Source organism: Lissotriton helveticus, chromosome 5_1, assembly GCF_964261635.1.
Source record: "Lissotriton helveticus chromosome 5_1, aLisHel1.1, whole genome shotgun sequence".
NCBI classification, from domain to species: domain Eukaryota; kingdom Metazoa; phylum Chordata; class Amphibia; order Caudata; family Salamandridae; genus Lissotriton; species Lissotriton helveticus.
Window position 1 is genome coordinate 850,278,766 of NC_136065.1, and position 19,385 is coordinate 850,298,150.

The 19,385-nt window shown below is 46.0% G+C and overlaps 1 protein-coding gene across 1 annotated transcript in view; it reads right to left on the minus strand.

Moving 5' to 3' along the window:
- SDHB (succinate dehydrogenase complex iron sulfur subunit B) overlaps positions 1-19,385 on the minus strand; it is a 113,953-nt gene that overhangs the window by 16,510 nt on the left and 78,058 nt on the right. Inside the window, exons 6-7 of the mRNA XM_078643332.1 lie at positions 1,214-1,315; positions 17-139 (exon numbers count right to left, since the gene is read on the minus strand). Coding sequence (XP_078499458.1) covers positions 17-139; positions 1,214-1,315 — 225 coding nt within the window. The remainder of the gene's footprint in view (positions 1-16; positions 140-1,213; positions 1,316-19,385) is intronic.

Below are 19,385 nucleotides of genomic sequence, written 5' to 3' on the forward strand. Positions count from 1 at the left end.
CTCTGAACACTCGTACCTTAGGACAAGACTTTGTGCAATTCATGATTGTGTGGCAGCGGTAAAGGGAGAATGGATCCTGCAGTTGGGCCAGGCGCTCCTCTGTGAAGTCATCCCTGGAGTCCACCATCCATCTGTATGCCTGTGAAAAGAAGGGGGGATAGCAATATAGTTTTATTTCTAGCTGGTTCTCGGGATCTCGCAGCATAAACTATATCTACATCCATAGTCTGTTCAATAACATATAAACATAAAAAGCTCTGTTAATTTTATGACTCAAACAGCAGGGGTTTCAAAACTCAAATGTAATGGGAATGATGTTGTGGGCATAAGTTATTTCGTACTGTTTGTGGAAAAAAACATAATTCCATTGAGTTATGTAAGTTATTCGGTGTGAGAGCTGATCTTTGTCAGATTTCCTTCTCACCACATAATTAAATCTCTGACCAGATAGTTTTCTCCATGAATGTAAACGAAATCCGAACATTATACGGCACTCATGGCCACGGTTTAAAAAAAAAAAACTCACTTCTATAGCATGACGTGCTTCTTAAACAAAAAAGCACTAAAACAACACCTTGAACACGTAATTGAAAATGTATTTCCTGAACCTTTTAGTACAGACAACCTACCACACAGTACAGTATTTCATATTTTGCGGATTGAAAACAAATCTGCATTTTTTTTTAATGCTACTTCATCCAACATAAACATGTATGATCACCTTCAATGGAATTCTGGGAGTGGCTCAAATAATCAGAAGGTCCGCATCACCAACTGTTGGCATGCTTGATAAGAGCAAAGTGTGCTAAAACAAAAAGCAGGCACCTGGCATGAATGTCAGCCTATTTTGGACGAGATCAGGGGACGTTTGATAACACCCTTAATGCCAACCTTCAGTCCAGCAACAGTAACGGTTAACTGAACTGCTTTTCTGCTTATTACTATTTCAGATCAAGTAGCATTCAAACCCTCATTTCAGACTTACACACAGTTTTGTCGATTCACAATCGTTTACATTAGTTAGGGATTGCAGTTTTCAATTGTGCAACACTCTAGGACATAAAATAGGTCCTCATCACCCTGCAGGATTCTTGGCCGATTTAACAGAGGTCCCAAAAGCTTAAACTAGACTTCATAAGGGAGCATTAACTTGCGGAAGGAAGATGCAACAGGAGCGACTGAGCCAGAGAACAGATTCAAGCACTCTTCTCACCTGCATGAGCACGGCTGGTCCCAGGTATTTATCCCCATTCCACCAGTAGCTGGGGCAGCTGGTGCTGCAGCAGGCACACAGGATACACTCATACAGTCCATCCTAGACAGAGAAGAAACAGAGGAAGCCATCAATTTACTTTCTTGACGCATGTAAAATGTGGGCTAAATTTACAAAACAACACACGATATCTGTAAACACGTTACTGAGATGAGGGATTTTATTTACACACAGAAATATGAAAGACAGCGGCAATGTCGCGAAGTTGCAATCCGCGAAGCGGATGCAATGACCTGGAATTAATTCATCACTGTACTTTTATCATTCGGTGCCTTCAAGATACTTTTTTTCACTAACAAGGAGGCGGCTGGAGCGACTGGTCCTTTCTCCTTGTGCATCCTGCTGGTCAGAGAGGGGTCGATATGTGCCAGGATGTTTAACTGGAAAGCGTGGCCCCATGGTTTCCACCAAGTTACAACACACTCCCCTACGCCTAGTGCTTTGTTATTAGGGCACACGGCTAAGAAGCAATACAAAACACACACTACACATGGCTATTTTTACAAGCACGTTTTTCATTTTCTTAACGGAAAATCTTCTGTCCATTATTCAAGTTATCTAAATTACCGCTAAGATAGTAGCTGTGGGCTTTCGGTTTTATTTTAACAATCTTTAATGACCATTGAAAACTCAATACAGGTCTTACCATCTTCATTGGTACTTGCTACTGCATCATTACACACCATATCATGTCGTTCATATACACATGATAGATATTTTACAGTGATCTGTAAATATACCAACAAAACCCACTGCTGCATGGTGTGTGTCACACGAGGTCTATGTTGGCCTATTTGCCTCACTGTACGGTTACCTCCACCTTCCCATGCCTATACGCTGAACAACAAATGCGTAACAAGTAATAAAACCGCGCAGATGGAAAGTTCTTATGGTATCCATACAAATACTATCTTGGAACTGCTGGAGAGAGAGTTCAATGCAGCAAATGCATCCTCTTAATTATGCAGCTACAACGGCTCTTGTCCTTGGCCATTTCTAGTCTCTAACATTCTGTGTTAAAACATTAAACCACTGTGCATGAATATAATTCTAATTAGTGGTATGTCATAGGGGTGGTCAAAGTCTCTACAGGTATTTGTAAATACTAGTAATAGCTCATCCAACTGTGGTGCTAGCTGGTGTTTCCTTCGCTCCCTCTTCTCTATATAAAATGCACAATCAAGTTTCACCATTTTGCGGTTTGTCATGATTAATGAGCAGGGGCGGTGGCTTTTCAACCACAACAGTAACAAAAATATCACATAGAACAAAATTACAATAATACAATTTAAGCCAATATATATGACACTATAATGAGAAATGGTAGATAGAGTAAGTCAGAACAAAGCTTACATTCGAGAATAAACCACACATGCATAGGAGCATACACGGTAATATTTTTTGTTACGGGGAAACTGTAAATCCCTACACCTCTATTCACTGAATAGCAGATGTGTAAAACACAAGCAAGAAGGGACACCCCTGTGAAGAATGAACACTTCTACCGGACTGAAACCATGAACAAACCAGCATTGGCAAAGCCAATAGGTCAGTCTATGCATGAGCTATTGGCTTTGCCAGTATGTTACACCAGGTTGGCAGTGGTTTACCGTGGCTAAAAGTTAGTGGTGTAAAGGAGATTGGCGTGGAGTGGAGTAGGGTAGGGTGCTATGGAGTGGCATAGAGTTGTAGAGTGTCGTGAAGGGAGTTGTGTGGAGTGGTGTAGACTGTCAGAGCGGAGGACAGTGTTGTAGAATGGAGTGGCACAGAGTGTTGCGAGTAGAATGGAGTGGCGTGGCTTAGAGGGTGTTGCGTAGAGTGTTGTAGTGTAGAGTGGAGTAGACTGCTGTAGAGTGGAGAGGCTCTGAGTGTCAGAGTGGAGAGGCACAGAGCGGAGTAGTGTGTAGTAGAATAGAGTGGAGTAGAGTGGCAGAGAGGGAGTTGCGTAGTCCAGAGTAGTGTCAGAGTAGAGTGTTGTGGAGTGGCATAGAGAGGAGTAGAGTGGCCTAACGTACAGTACTGCAGAGTAGATTTGAATAGAGAGCACTAGCTAAGAGTGCAAAGGTTTTGAGTAAAGTTGAGTGAGGCAGCCTAGGTTACAGTGGCGAACAATGGAGTGGCATAGAGTGCAGTGGTGCAGAGTAAACTGGAGTGGTGAATAGATAAAGTGTAAAGGTGTAGAGTAGAATGGCGCTGAGTGCAGTGGCGTAGTCCCGTAGAGTACAGTGTAGTGGAACACATTAGAGTGCCGTAGAAATGAGTGGTTAAGATTAGAGTGCAGTGGCATACAGTGCAGTGGTGAACAGTATGTGAGAGGGCAGTCTTGCAGAGCAGTGTCTTAGAGTGCAGTGGAATAGAGCGCATTTGTGTAGATCGCAGTAGTGTAGAGCAGAGTGTTGTAGAGTAGAGTAATGCAGAGAGCAGTGGTGTACCGTACAGTGGTGCTGGTAGAATAAAGGAGCGTACAGTGCAGTGACTTAGAGCGCAATGGTGTAGAATGGCGCAGCATACTGTGGTGTAGAATTCAGTGGTGGAGTGCGCACTGGTGGAGTGCAGTGTTGCAGAGTGAGTAGAGGGTAGAGTGCGTTGGCGTAGCCTGCATTGGCGTAGATTATAGTGTTTACAGAGCAGAGTGCTGTAGAAAGAAGTGCCAATATAGTACAGTGGTGCAGAGAAGAATAGTGGGCATATAGTGCAGGGACGTAGAGCGCAATGCTGTGGAGTGGGGTACAGTGCAGTGGCGTAATGTGTTGCAGAATACATATAGTAGCAGTGCAGAATAGTTGGCGTAGAGTACATTGGTTTTGAGTAAAGTGGTGTAGAGTACATTGGTTTTGAGTAAAGTGGTGTAGAGTACATTGGGTAGAGTGCAGTGGCTTAGAGTAGAGTGGTGTAAAGCCCAGTGGCGTATAGTGGTGTAGAGCGGCACAGCACAGAGTAGAGTGGCATACAGCGCGGTGGTGAAGAGTAGATTGTTTCAGAGTAGAGTGATTTTGCATAGAGCATGGTGCTGCAGGGTATAGTGGAGTGGCATTGAGTAGTGGCATAGAGTGCACTGGCATACAGTGGAGTGGTGTAGAGTAGAGTGGCCTAGAATGGAGTGGCGTAGAGTGCAGTACTGCATAGTAAAATAGTGTGCATTGGCTTATAGTAGAGTACAGAGGGGTAGAGTGAGGTGGAGTAGAGTGCAGTGGTGCACAGTAGAATGGCATCAATTAGGGAGACGTAGAGATGACAGTGGTGCAGAGTGAAGTGGTGCAGAGTAGAATACAGTAGTGTAGAGTTGAGTGGCTTAGAGTGTTGCAGAGTAGTGCATAGTGGTGTACAGTGCAGTGGTGTAGAGAGCATTGATTTTGAGTAAAGTAGTGTGGAGTGCATTGGCAGAGGGTGCGATGGCGTAGAGTGGAATAGTGCAGAGTGGAATACAATTGTGTAGAGTGCAGCGGCATAGAGTAGATGTTTCAGAGTACAGTGCAGTATCATAAGGTGTAGTGGTGCAGAGTAGAAAAGAGTGGCATAAGTGGAGCGGCATAAAGTGGAGTGGCGCAGAGTGGAGGGTAAAGTTAGGTGGCGTAGAGAGGAGTGATCGAGAGTAGAGTGGTGTAGACTGCAGTGGCATTGAGTAGTGGCAGTGTGTGCAGCGTTGCAGAGTAGACTGTCGGAGTGCAGTGGTGTATAGTAGAGTGCATTGGCATAGACTGCAGTGGAGGAGAATAGTGCAGAGCAGAGTGGCATAGAGAGCAGTGGCGCAGAGTACAGTGGTGCAGAGTAGATTGGCGTAGACTACATTGTTTTTGAGTAAAGTAGTGTTGAGAGCATTGGCATACAGTGCAGTGGCGTAGAGTGGTGTAGAGTGGTACAGTGTAGAGTGGCGTGGGGTGTGGCAGCGCAGATTACAGTAGCATACAATGGAGTAGCACAGACTAGATTGTTTCAGAGTAGAGTGGAATGGTGTAAGGTAGAGCGGAGTTGTGCAGGGTAGAGTTCAGTGGCGTGCAAAGGTGTAGAGTAGTGTGCGGTAAAGCAGAGTATGCATGGTGTGGTAGCGCTCTGCCATTACAGACAACACATCTTCAATTACAATGGCCAACACGTCTTCCATGTATATTGTTTGTGGGGTGGCCAAGTATTTGGCGAGTGCTTGGATCATCAGGTCGAAATTGCTACTCTATGTTTGAACAGTTCCCCTAAGAATTAATCTTTTATTATGTCCCTTTTTAACGTTTTAAGGATTTGTAATACCTGTAATACTGTTTTATCTATTTTTCAAGCATGAATGCTTGTATTTTTTGAAATATTTTTTTTTGAATAAAGTATTACAACAAAACTGAAATGGCCATTACATTTGCACAGACATACAGTTTTACTGATAAAAGTATACAGCGCACCAACTATGTGTGGAAATGTCATCATGTAGTGAATTGATTTGTTATGATATTAAAATATGCGTCACCACCACACTTCATTATTATTTCTCATAACCAGCATCGTCACATGAATTCTGACACTTTGAAGTCAGAGAAAGAAAAGTAAGCACCAAGCTCCCTCATAAGACAGAGCCTGACATTTGACCTCCGTCTTTGAATGCAAAGCAAATGTGACAAGATAAGAACAAGATTTAAAGACCGGTTTGCAAAAAGGGAGCATTCGGAAGGATACTGTAAATAAGGTTTTTGCAGAGGAAGATACAAACTCAAGCTGGATATCCTAAAACAAATAAAGCCAGCAAATAGAAAGCATACAAATGTAAGTTATAAACCGAGAAGCCAATGGCAAGCAGCAGGCGGAATGCATTCCCATAAAAGCTATACGAATGTCGCCAAGATGTCCTTAGCAAACCAGATAGGCTTCGGCCTAAAAATCACCTGCTCTAAATGAATGGAAGATGGTCTCGACTAAAATGTATTTTGCAACACAGAGACGAATGGAATATATTTACAGTGCCATGGCTCCACCTAGTGGTTATGAAAAGGCAAGGTGCTAAACAGATATGTCACTTACAAAAAAGAGCAACTCGAACAAAAAAAAAGCCAAACAAATATAGTAAACGGAAGCCATTAATAAAAAGAAGCTAGTCAAGTGTGAGTGAGGCATGTAAATATATATTTTTTAAATATATGTGTCGCAAATGTTAAAGCACGTTCATTGTAAAAACGCAGGATTTTTCTTTTTCAGAAGCTTTAACGAACAACACAAAGTCCGTAATTTCTGTGCTGAATTGTAGCAACTTCACGAAGACAATTTCCAGAACATCAATTGATATCTCATAATATGCGATGGTCGTATGAGTTGTAGGCCTTTCCTTATGGGTCAATCTTGCTCTTCCTCGATTTCTCCCTTTCCACTCTGCACGCCTTCAATCATGGGGTGACGTCCTAACATTCGATATGTAAACATACAAACAAAAAACAAACAAGCATTGGAAATGCAATAGGGCTCGCATTAGGAAAGTTTGAGCTATTGGTCTTATAAATGAATTTTTTTTTTATTTATGTGTTATTTTTTAAAATAGCTAAATTAATAGCTTTGTCATTTACAATGCCAATAGTTATAACGTTCGCAAATGTGACACCTATAGCATTTGTAATGCAACATGTTTTGTATTTACGTGACTTAGATGTATTGATATTACAAATAAGGAAAAAAAGAAAGAAAAATGGACCAACAAAGGAAGAAACGGGTATAAATAGAAAATGCAAAACAGGAAAAGGACAGAAGAATGAAAACAAAACTTTTAAACAAGCATTTACAATGCAACAGTTTCGCCTTTGGAAAAGTTAGAGCTATTGGCATTGTAAATGACAACATTTGTATTTATGTGTTGGTTTTGAAAACAGATAAATAAATGGCATTGTCATTTACATTGCCAATAGCTTAATCTCCCGCAAATGTGAGACCTATTGTGCCCTACGGACGAGCTCAGCAGACAGCAATTACTACCACACACACACACACACACCCAGAGCCACACACACACACACACACCCAGAGCCACACACACACACCCAGAGCCAGGCACACACACCCAGAGCCAGGCACACACACCCAGAGCCAGGCACACACACCCAGAGCCAGGCACACACACCCAGAGCCAGGCACACACACCCAGAGCCCCACACACACCCACCCAGAGCCCCACACACACACCCACCCAGAGCCCCCCCACACACACACACCCAGAGCCACACACACACACACACACACCCAGAGCCAGAGCCACACACACCCACACACACACCCAGACCAACACACACACCCAGAGCCACACACACACACCGAGCCACACACACACCCAGAGCCACACCCACACCCAGAGCCACACACACACACACACACACACACCCAGAGCCCCCCCCACACACACACAGAGCCACACACACAGAGCCACACACACACACAGAGCCACACACCCAGAGCCACACACACACACCCAGAGCCACACACACACCCCTAGAGCCCCACACACACACACACACACCCAGAGCCCCACACACACACACACCCACCCAGAGCCCCACACACACCCAGAGCCACACACACCCAGAGCCACACACACCCAGAGCCACACACACCCAGAGTATAATATAATAAATAATATTTATACTTTGGGGTAGTTTAAGGACAGCGGAGATCAGAATTTTTCATGCATTAGTTTGATTAATTAGGTTAGTGTATTTCCATAGGAATTACTTGGCATATGAGGTTACAAACCTTTTTAAAGTTGCATTTTGTGCTAATAATGGTTTGTGGTATAGCGTTTTATTGCACGGATACCAACAAAGTTGGCAAAAATCTAAGGAAAAGTCTGTTTTTGAAGTAAAAAGGAGCAACAGTGAAGGGATCTGGCCAGAACGCATGGCATGTCCAGCATTAAGTGGGGGAGGGTCGGCCGCCAACAAGATTTTAACTCCAAGCTGGAAAATCGGAAAGGGGAGGGGCGTCCAGCTTCGCTAAGCTTTTGGGCAACCCTGTCCACACCATGGCAAATATGCCTGGGTCTTTCGTGTACCGCCTGACTGATGGAGGTAACTCGCGCCGAAAGCAAAAAACTCACACAGCCAGAAACAAAATAGTCTAACTCCGGCCCTCCCACCACCATCAACGTCATCGCTCCTTTCACGGTGACGATTAAACGCTCAATCCACCTCGCCCCAGAGAGATCTGGCTGTCCACATCAACTTTTAGCAGCTGATCCAATCCGGTTCACAAGTACCACAATGAACAGCGAAGGGATCTTGAAAGCTGGACCCGATAAATCATCAAATTCTTCCAAAAGAGGTCAAAATTAAATCCCCGCATGCTCACAAGCAGACTACCCCGCCCAGCTGCCCAGTCAGCGAGACAGGACACTCTCACATTAGCACTCCCTCGTTGAGACTGACACACACACACTCACTCACTCTCTCACTATCCCATACAGAAATGAGCTCCTTCGTGCAATCACATACACACTCCCAAGGCACCACTCTGATCACCACTTCTACCCAAAGGAAAGCCATCACCCTCCCAGTGCTGTACTTCTCCAACTACTATGATCTTGTACTCTGGTGCACACTACAAATCCCAGCATGCATGAGGTTGGTAAACGGAAGAGCAGCATAGGCTACGGGTGCCACCAAGCACTCGCTCACCTCCCTGCCGCCCGTCCACGCGGATCTGTGCCCCCTGCTTGGAGGTGATGACCCGCTCGCCCTTCCACGTGCCTGCGCCACGGATGGCCTCCAGTTCGCTACCCAGCACCTGTCGAAGCTGTGCCATGGCGCTGCCGGGCTGGCGCGGGGCCACTGCCGCCCCCGCGAGCCCCCTTCGTAGCAGCCGGGAGAAGTTCATGGCTCTGTTGTTTCGGGGGGAGGACGTGCCAGACTACCAGGTGGAGGGAGTGACAAGGAGGTGGAGCCAGCAGCACACACCCCCACCACACCCCCCGGAACAGAGGAAACACGGCGGCCATGTCTGAGTAATAGGGCTGTGCGGGGACTATTAGAGCACAAGGAGGGAGGGAGGGAGGGAGGGACGGACGGTGTGAGAGGGAAAAAGAGCCGCTGCGGCAGCCAGAGACAAGTCGAACCGCATGGAGCGCAGGCGGTGCAGCACTCACTGGATCTGCATCTGCAGCAGCACGCCCTATTGTCATGTTGGGTATACTCTAAAGGAGATAGCATATGTATACAAGTCAGGCCCGGGGAATGACGTCACGGGGGTGTCCCGGGCCGGCAGCCAATCGCAGCGCGGCCCGGGGAAGGACGTCAGGGGGTTGTCCCGGGCCGACCGGCGGTGATTTTCACACGGCAACAGATGAGGGGTGGGCTTCCTCGAAATAAATAAATAAAACGAGACTAAGCAAATTAAAAGAAGCGCTCCTCAGTGCGGACCTCGGCGTGAGGGAGGGTGTGGGGGGCGGGACTTAAAAAAAGAGACAGAAACGCCCCCGAATTGCGTCGTGACGGGGAAAGAGTAATTGACAACCATCTCTTCCAATGGCTAGCCTCCATTTATGGAGCTAGCCAATGGAAGAGAAGGCGGGACAAAGCCCCACACTGTAGGATCATAAGATTTCGCCCTGTGCGAGCATTGCTGTGCAGTGCTACGGCCAGGCGAAACCTAAAAAGCTTGAAACAAAGGGCAAGAAAATAAGAGACACGAGTATGATGAAATGGAGAGCTAGAGGGGTCGGGGTGAGCACAGAACGAAGGTAGGAATGATTAACCGTCAGCACCAACAGTGGACATGCGATTGTGAAAATTGTGCTCTGAAAACAGGACGGACACAGCTGTGGGCCACAGTGCAGAAACGCAGTTAAAGCTTAACGTGAGAGAAGTACAGACACACTTTGCACCGGTAAAACTAGACACGAGATTGGGAGTGGGGCTGGGCCGGCGGTGCTGCTCTGCACATCATGGAAAACAACAGTTTATCATGGCGGGGGAGGAAGAGGCAGACTGCGGGAAGAGGGCAGGGAGGGAGGCGGCTGTTCGTAAAAGATGGAGACAGAAAGAGGAGACCGTGAGAAGAAAAGGCGGGCAGAGACAGGAGAATGATGTGAGCGCGGTGACTGGTCATAGATATCAGGGCGACAGGAGGGAGAGGGCGCGAGGGAAGGGACTGCGGGTCACGAGAGCTTTCTGTGCCAGGGAGGAAGAGGAGATAAAGGAAGAGGGAGGAGATAAGACAGAGAGCAGCAGGGGGAGGGAATGGGATGGAGAGATGTGGGAGGAAAGACAAAAAGGAAAGCCGGTGGAGGGAGGGGAAGAGAGGGAAGCAAAGAAATGTGGCTGGCGAGAGGGGGAGGGGAAAAGAGATTAGAAGAAGGAGATAAAGTGTGTATTAAAGTAAAAGCTATTGGGGGAAAAGCGGCCGGGAAAACAGCTGCTATGCTTGCTGTTTGATTGAAAGCTTCTCGCATGGTGGGGGCAGGTTCTTTGGGGGTTACATTTATCCAGAAAAGAATGCTCCTGTTGTCTGTAATAAACAAGTTTATACAGTCATACTTTGCTGGTCAAACAGCGAAAATGAGCAAAAGTATGCAAACAAATTTGTGCAGCCATGTTAAATTAAATAAATGCCCAATAAAATAATACAAGTGTCGTATAAACAAACAAATGTAGCCTTGCGTGCTTCCACAAGAAGATCTTTAAGTATGCATAGATTAGTTAAATGAAGTCTAATGCGCCTGTTGAGTGGGAGGTGTAGTACTGTCCACGCGTAAATCTCAAGGGACTGCTTGTTTATGTGCCGCGAGCTGCCCAGGTGCTGCTGATAGGGATTTAAGATGCCGCCATGTGCACAGAGCGGTGTCATCACTGACTAGATTCGCTCCAGCCCGAGGCCTGCAGAGATCCTTCCAGACGTGGAATGACAGCCTCTAATTATCGCACGACCCAGAAGCATCTAGTTGGAGTTTGCTGATTTATAATACATCTCTGTGGTAATCACGCGATAAGGTTAAACATGGTTACGCAGCAAAAGACAGGAAACGCTGAGGCGGCTATGATCGTATGTGCTTCACTAGTGAAGCCACACGAGCTGTGCTTTGGTCTAGACAAGCCAGCCGAGATTTGGGGCAGAATTCCAATTACGTTAGAAACAAGCCCTCGGCATTGCTGTGGTGGGGAGGGGGGGCGGGGAGAGGCAAGAAGGAAAGAATAGGGGCCGGGAGCAGCAGCCTTTGATGTGCCGGCCGGCCGTGCATGAATAATTAGGGGAGGAGAAATGCCGGCTGGGGGAAGCTTGAGATGCCTGAGGAGGCTGGTGGCTTTGATGTGCACGCGCTTTTTGCCAATACGCTTGCGCATTCAGCTTGTTTTTCTCGGGCACTGCAACAAATAGCCGAGACGGTTAAGCTCTGTTTAAGCCACAATATAGCGCGGCAGCTATGCGCAAGCGCATCAGCAGGCGAGCCCTAAAAAGGGGAGCCAACAAATGTTGTCTGGAAAAAAAAGCACCCAGTGCAGTGAGAGGTCTTCATTCATTGAATTTATTTTCCTGGTGTGGACTCCGTTGTGGACTCTTGGAGGCCTGCATGTCCTAGCGCCCTGAGGCGGAGGAGAGGTGCGATGGACACTCACGCTATTTAGGGACGCTTCGGACCCCGCGGCGGGTGGTAAATCCACCAGACATCATTCTTGCTCCAAACCAGGGTTAGGAGGCAAGTGTTTTCTCAGAAGAGGGTCCCCCAGCCAAACATACATTTCGACCCTTTGTGTTCATATCTAAAGCTACTAGCCCCCGTGCATCTGTAGCGGACTCTGCTGTTGACCAACCATTTTGGTTAATTGCGCGTGAGGACGTGTTCTGTGAAAAACTGTTTAGCAAACTTACTGCCACTGATAAATTGTTTTTGTCTCCATTGGAAGAACGATTCAGAAAAGGGGGTGGTGATGAACAGAGTGTCTGAATTAAGCAGACCACTCTTACCCAGTCCAAAGATCAGGGCTTGATCCATCACCGTTATTTATCTCACTGCCCTATCCCAGCTCAGAACCTGGCTATATGCAAATTAGTCTGTCCCTGGCCCAGTGCATCATGGGAACAGGGCAGACCAAACTACCAAGCCAATTCTGCACCAGAAAGGAGACAAGCTACCGGGGACCGGTTTCTGGCATTTCAGCCTCTTCGGCCCGGCTTGCTTGAATCCTGATGGAGCAGTGAGAAAGGGACTCATGTCTGAGTATACCCTGCCACACCTATAGTGGCCAAAAACGATTCAGAAAAGGGGGTGGTGATGAACAGAGTGTCTGAATTAAGCAGACCACTCTTACCCAGTCCAAAGATCAGGGCTTGATCCATCACCGTTATTTATCTCACTGCCCTATCCCAGCTCAGAACCTGGCTATATGCAAATTAGTCTGTCCCTGGCCCAGTGCATCATGGGAACAGGGCAGACCAAACTACCAAGCCAATTCTTCACCAGAAAGGAGACAAGCTACCGGGGACCGGTTTCTGGCATTTCAGCCTCTTCGGCCCGGCTTGCTTGAATCATGATGCACTGGGCCAGGGACAGACTAATTTGCATACAGCCAGGTTCTGAAACTGGGATGGTGCAATGAGCTAAAAAACGGTGTTGGATCTAGCCCGGATCTCTTGACCGGGTGAGAGTACTCTGCTTAATTCAGAGACTCTGTCCATCACCACCCCTTGTTGTAAATAATTTTGTCCACCCTAAGCGTGGAAGGGTATACTCAGATGTGAGTCCCTTGCTCATTGCACCATCAGGATTCAAGCAAGCCGGGCCGAAGATGGCTGTAATGCCAGAAACCGGTCCCCGGAAGCTTGTTTCCTTCCCAGTGTAAGAATTGGCTTTTGTAGTCTGGTCTGCCCTGTTCCCATGATGCACTGGGCCAGGGACAGACTAATTTGCATACAGCCAGGTTCTGAAACTGGGATGGTGCAATGAGCTAAAAAACGGTGTTGGATCTAGCCCTGATCTCTTGACCGGGTGAGAGTACTCTGCTTAATTCAGAGACTCTGTCCATCACCACCCCTTGTTGTAAATAATTTTGTCCACCCTAAGCGTGGAAGGGTATACTCAGATGTGAGTCCCTTGCTCATTGCACCATCAGGATTCAAGCAAGCCGGGCCGAAGACGGCTGTAATGCCAGAAACCGGTCCCCGGAAGCTTGTTTCCTTCCCAGTGTAAGAATTGGCTTTTGTAGTCTGGTCTGCCCTGTTCCCATGATGCACTGGGCCAGGGACAGACTAATTTGCCTACAGCCAGGTTCTGAAACTGGGATGGTGCAATGAGCTAAAAAACGGTGTTGGATCTAGCCCTGATCTCTTGACCGGGTGAGAGTACTCTGCTTAATTCAGAGACTCTGTCCATCACCACCCCTTGTTGTAAATAATCCATTGGAAGAACGGCATGAGGACATTGAACGGGGACTCTTGTGCACAACCAGTCTGCCGACGACCCGTCCGTTCACCGGAACAAACCAAGGCAATTTAGCTCTGGCACACACTGGCTTGGTGGGCCACCTCTCTGTTACAATGGCACCTTTAGCGGCAAAGGCTCATTCTGAAGAAGCAAGGGCTACTGACTGCTCCCATTCGGCCTACCTAATTGTCCAACAGGTCGGCTAGGGGGCAGCCCACACTGGGAGGTCGCAGGAGCATGGAGATGCTACTTTCACAGAGAACCGGGCTCGAAGCAGCTTGGACGGGTCTGGTGGCTCAGTGGACAAATGCGTCCATTGCAGAGGCCTTTGTTCGGCCGCATGGTCACAGGTTCAAATCCCGGCGGGTCCACTCAGCCTTTCATCCATCGGAGGTCGATAAAATGAGTACCATTGAGTTGGGTAACAACAAACATCTGTTATTCAGCGCCAAGACACCTACGGGTAATCGTGCGCTTTACAAATACACCTGTTATGTTATGTTACGGTCGACAGGCCCCTCGGGTGGGCAATGCGCGTCAAGGGAATTGGACTGTGACCTTGCAGCCTCTATCCAGCGAGGTTATTGACCTTCCTCGGGCTGCCTAAACATATGCAGTACTGTCTCATGTTCTCCACTTCCTCAGCATGCATTAGTCCTTCATCTGAACTTCCTCTTTATAAACGCTTATGACGTTTAATGGTTCGTAGGACAAGATTGGTGGGCCTGCTGGAGAAAAACCTAGAGAGAGACCGCGATAAACTTCAGGCATCCAAGGATAGCCCAGATTCTGGTTTCAAAACACAGCCAAGCCATTAAGCCTAAGTGCAGACAACTAAAAGGGTCTTGACTCAAAACTCAGCAAGGCTGAGCCAAACTTAACTAATAGAACAACACAATTGCCAGTACTGAGAACCTAAATTATAACTTCTTAATCAAAGAAATAGTAATCATAAATGTAACATGAACACCTGCGTTAGGAATTGCAACATATAATTTTTATTGTTTCTTTTTAAAGTATTATTCAATTTTTAACACATACTTATTTTGTGCATGGAAATACAAACAGACTATATACATTTATATACAAAAAAGTGTGAAGTTAATATAAAACTGAAATTGGGATCCTGGGAATTGTAGTCTTTCGGATGCCTGTTGCAGACCACAAGTGGAGTGTGGGGGGGACTGGAACATCTGCTGAGAACTCATCAATAAAAACGGGTGCAGAGTGTTTATGAAGCAGGTTTATATATTTCTGAAATCTCGTTCAAACCCCTCACTGCTGTGTTTAATTTCATTATTAACAGCGCTTCTCGCGGACTCAATCTTGCTTCCAAATCGCCTCCCCGTGGGTCTCTATCAATTTTGGATAAAACTGTCCATTTCAGATCAGTTTTTTCATGATTTTTGGCCACCCAATGGTTGACTAAGGGGGCATTTTCCACTCCTCTACGAATTCTGGATTTATGCTGTGTTATTCTCTGTCTAACTTCCTGGGTTGTTTTCCCTATGTATAACATGGGACAAGGGCAGTGAGGGGTTTGAACGAGATTTCAGAAATATATAAACCTGCTTCATAAACACTCTGCACCCGTTTTTATTGATGAGTTCTCAGCAGATGTTCCAGTCCCCCCCACACTCCACTTGTGGTCTGCAACAGGCATCCGAAAGACTACAATTCCCAGGATCCCATGGGGCGCCGCCCGACCCATAGGACGTTCGATCCGATCACTGGCACCCAAAAGACTACAATTCCCAGAATGGTAACACGCTCTCCTTTTTATAAACAGCGAACTTATTCGCAAACATTTGGCATCCGACGATATGGATTTAAGACCGCGGGGCTGTAGAAACTGATCAAAATTAATAGGAACCCGTACACAAAACGGGTAAGTCCAACAATTGAGTGGGCAGCGAGTGTTTGTGGTACTAGTATTGTGTGAACCTGGATTCTAAAACAAAGTATGCATGTATCTCCTTCTAGCTCCTCCCTGAACTTTGGTTTGGAATACGACTTTCTATCCTCTTTGATTTGGAGCCTTGACCCAAGAATTGAGGTAGGCTGAGGGGAGCAAGGTGTTCGATAGGGTGTGGCATAAGTCTCTTAGTTCGGATCAGAATTTTTAAGTGATGTTTTTCTTCTGTTCTTTTTAGTCAATATTGGTCCTGAGGAGAACCCTGGCACTGACGGGGTTTGAAACGCGTCGACCGACCCGGTCCCGGGTCACTTTGAAATCTTTTTTGATTCACAATTTCAGTTGCAAATAGCAAGAAGAGTTTGTTTCTCTTTCCTTGTAACTCTACAAAGAACTGTACATTGATCCAAAATAGGGTTTATCTATGTTTTTGTATAATATCGTTGACACCGGGACTAGTATGTGTATGTTTGAGCAGTAGTATGAATGTATGGCCAAGAGTGTTTGAACCTGATAGTGTGTGTAAAAATGTTTCTGTTTTATATTAACTTCACACATTTTTGTATATAAATGTATATATTCTGTTTGTATTTCCATGCACAAAATAAGTATGTGTTAAAAATTGAATAATACTTTAAAAAGAAACAATAAAATTATATGTTGCAATTCCTAACGCAGGTGTTCATGTTACATTCATGATTACTATTTCTTTGATTAAGAAGTTATAATTTAGGTTCTCAGTACTGGCAATTGTGTTGTTCTATTAATTAAGCCTAAGTGTGGCATTAAGCTATTTCCCTTGGGCTATTCCTATTTCCATCTCCAGGACAAGCTTTTGAATAATTCTCGTATCAAGGACCCTACCCTAACCCAGTTCCAAATATCCACTGCCCATAGATTTCCACCCCTTGCTTGGCTAAACAAGAAAGATTTACAGTCTCTTGATGGCAGAGAGTTTATCCTAGGATCTACATCCATTCGCTGATGAGGCTCATGGTGGATTGAAAGTTGGAAACTGAGATGTTAGAAGAATCAATTTCGAACACCAACTGGAGGTCGTCGGCATAGTTAAAAGCTGCAACTTTACTATTACGTAAGGACGAATCAGGGGTAGCATGTATAGATTAAATAGAAGGGGTGAGAGGACCCCTGGGGGACCCCGCAGGTCAGTCGGACTTTCTCAGCTGAGAAGTTGGCGAGAAGGACTGCCTGGAATCGGTTGTGTAGGAAAGCGGAGATCCACCTCAGAGCCAGTCCCTGGATGCCAGCATTGCTGACACGATCGATCAGGAGGGAATGATCGACCGTGTCAAAAGCGGCTGACAAATCCAGGAGTACCAGGCCCTGAGTGATGCTTTGATCGGCCCCCTTCCTAAGCTCGTCCATGACTGCGAGGATGACCGACTCAGTGGAGTGTGCAGGTCTGAATCCTGCTTGCTGGGGGTCAAGGAACTGAGAGACTTCAATAAATAAGCTGAGGCAGTTTGCTACATGGGCCTCTAGAATCTTACTAAGGTAAGGGAGTAACGAAATAGGGCGAAAGTTGCTCAGGATCAAGGGGTCGGCGTGTTTTTTTTTTTTTAGGATTGGGACAATTTCGCAATTTCGGCATGTTTAAAGGTGTCAGGGACAGAGCCTTGTCTAAGAGAGTTGCTGAGGAGCGCGGGGGGGGGGTTGGGCAGGTAGAGAAAGCTTCTTGTAAGATGTGAGGGGGCAGCAATCAGTAGGGGAGCCTGATCCAACTTTTTTTAGTAGGACGAGAAACTCTTCCCTGGTGATCAGTGGTATTTGATCCAACACATGGGAATTTATGCATGTGGTGGGGGAAGCTGTTGAGTGTGGGAGTGGGGATGCTGCTTTTGATGGTGGCAATTTTCTCCACGAAATACAAGTTCAGGGAATCACGTAGTGATTGTGAGGGGACAGGTTTTGCTATCACTCGGTCAGGTTGTGATAGCTCATTGACTATAGAAAAGATGTCCTTGGTCTTAGTGGCTGGATTCGTAATTTTCAAGGAGAAGTAAGTTGCCTTAGTCTGGAGGATGGAGTTTTTTATAGTCTTTTAGCAGGTTAATGTAGGTGGCTTTTTTATCTGGGGCATATTCTCGTCTCCAGCTGCGCTCGGCTTGCCAGAGTGCTAGTTTATTTGTTTTCAGCTCGTCGGAGAATGAGCCTTGAGCATCATGGGGGCGTTTGAGTTTGGTTCTCTTAAAAGGAGCGACGATGTCGCTGGCTGATTCAAGCCGATGCTTGATGCCCGATTGCAGAGGGAGTCCTGTTTGCTAGGTAATGAGGCTTTTAGTAGGGTACAGAAATCGTCGGTATTGGCCAGATTCTTGTTTCTAGCCAGGTGGTTGCCCGTCAATGGAGGTTTAGTGAGGGGGGTACATGTCATAGAAAATGTGATAATGTAATGGTCTGACCATGGACATGGGGAGATTAGAGGTTGTGTGATTTCCAAGTTGGAGGTCAGACTTGGTCCAGGATATGTCCATTAATATGGCTGGCAACATGCACATGCTGAGTGCAGTTGAAACCGGATAGGAATGGCTACAAAAGTTTTATTCATTCCTTCATTTAGCTCATTTACTGGCAGACCCGCAGGGGTTTATCAATATGGGTGAACATAACCCTTTAGTGTTATCACATAGTTGTCACTTCTTCCACCAATCTGCAGGGGCTAGTTATAAAGCAACCCACTAGGACTTCCATCCTGCTACTCAACATCTATAATAGAACCACTGGTAGGCAGGAAGAACTGAGAATTATTGCCTTATCAGACGCAATAGTATCCCTAAAATTTAGCCTCCCCCAATATCATAATTGCAGAGGACTTAAATTTAACTTTCAAGCCTAATCATATAGCACAAGACCTTTTGCACAGAGAAAGGTGCAGTATGGAATAATCCAGAGTTAACGTTTCCTTCTAGGAGCAATTTGTCTAGCGCCATCCTGCAAATGGCGAACCTCACATTTACTCATGGATTAAGTGCTTGCAATGTTCGTTCTGCTCCGACCCAAGACCTATCCAACATTTCACAGGCAAATACACCATCTCTATAATCTATATTCTATTAGATCTCCGCATCTGGGTAGCCATGGTGGATATGGTAGTCAGGCATAGAGTAGACAGCAACCAAAATCCTTGGATATTAACAGTACGTAATTGTTTGTCTTTTATAACGACAGAAGGCCAAATATCTAGTGGGAATCTTTACTAATGGCCAATAATCAAAGGAACGTCAGGTGGAATGGACTTTGTTCCACAAAGCACTGCTAGCATTTATGAGAAGGTGGCCATCCACAAGGAAAAGATGCTTGAGAACTGGGATTACCCAGAATCCATCCTTAAGGAACACAGACACTTTATTTTTTAAACTCAAAGATTAGTGCATGAAGGATTTCAAACAAGTCATCAAGATCCCAGAAGTGGTTCTCTGCTACTTGTACAGAGGCTAGGAGTAATTTGGTGACTATCCTAAAGTCAGGCAACAGGGCTGCCATCTGGGAGTCTAAAGCAGCGTATCGAGTGAGCATCAAACTGGCAAAAGTAATGTGGAAACAATACATTTGGGGAGATCTCTTAGAGGCCACAATTAATGAGGAGTAAAAAAACCTTTGGCAGATAGTGTGCTAAGGAGCAAATGATCGGGTTAACCAACCCAAATCGTTTATTCAGCCCAGGGAATGGGAAGGACATTTTAAATTGTTGAACACCACCGTTCAGCTGTCCAACTGCCAGTCACCCTTTTTTGAGGGACACACAGCAGTACCCCGCTTTGTGAGCCAGCCACTCAGCTTTTCCCTTGAGGACATTTTGCCCCCTC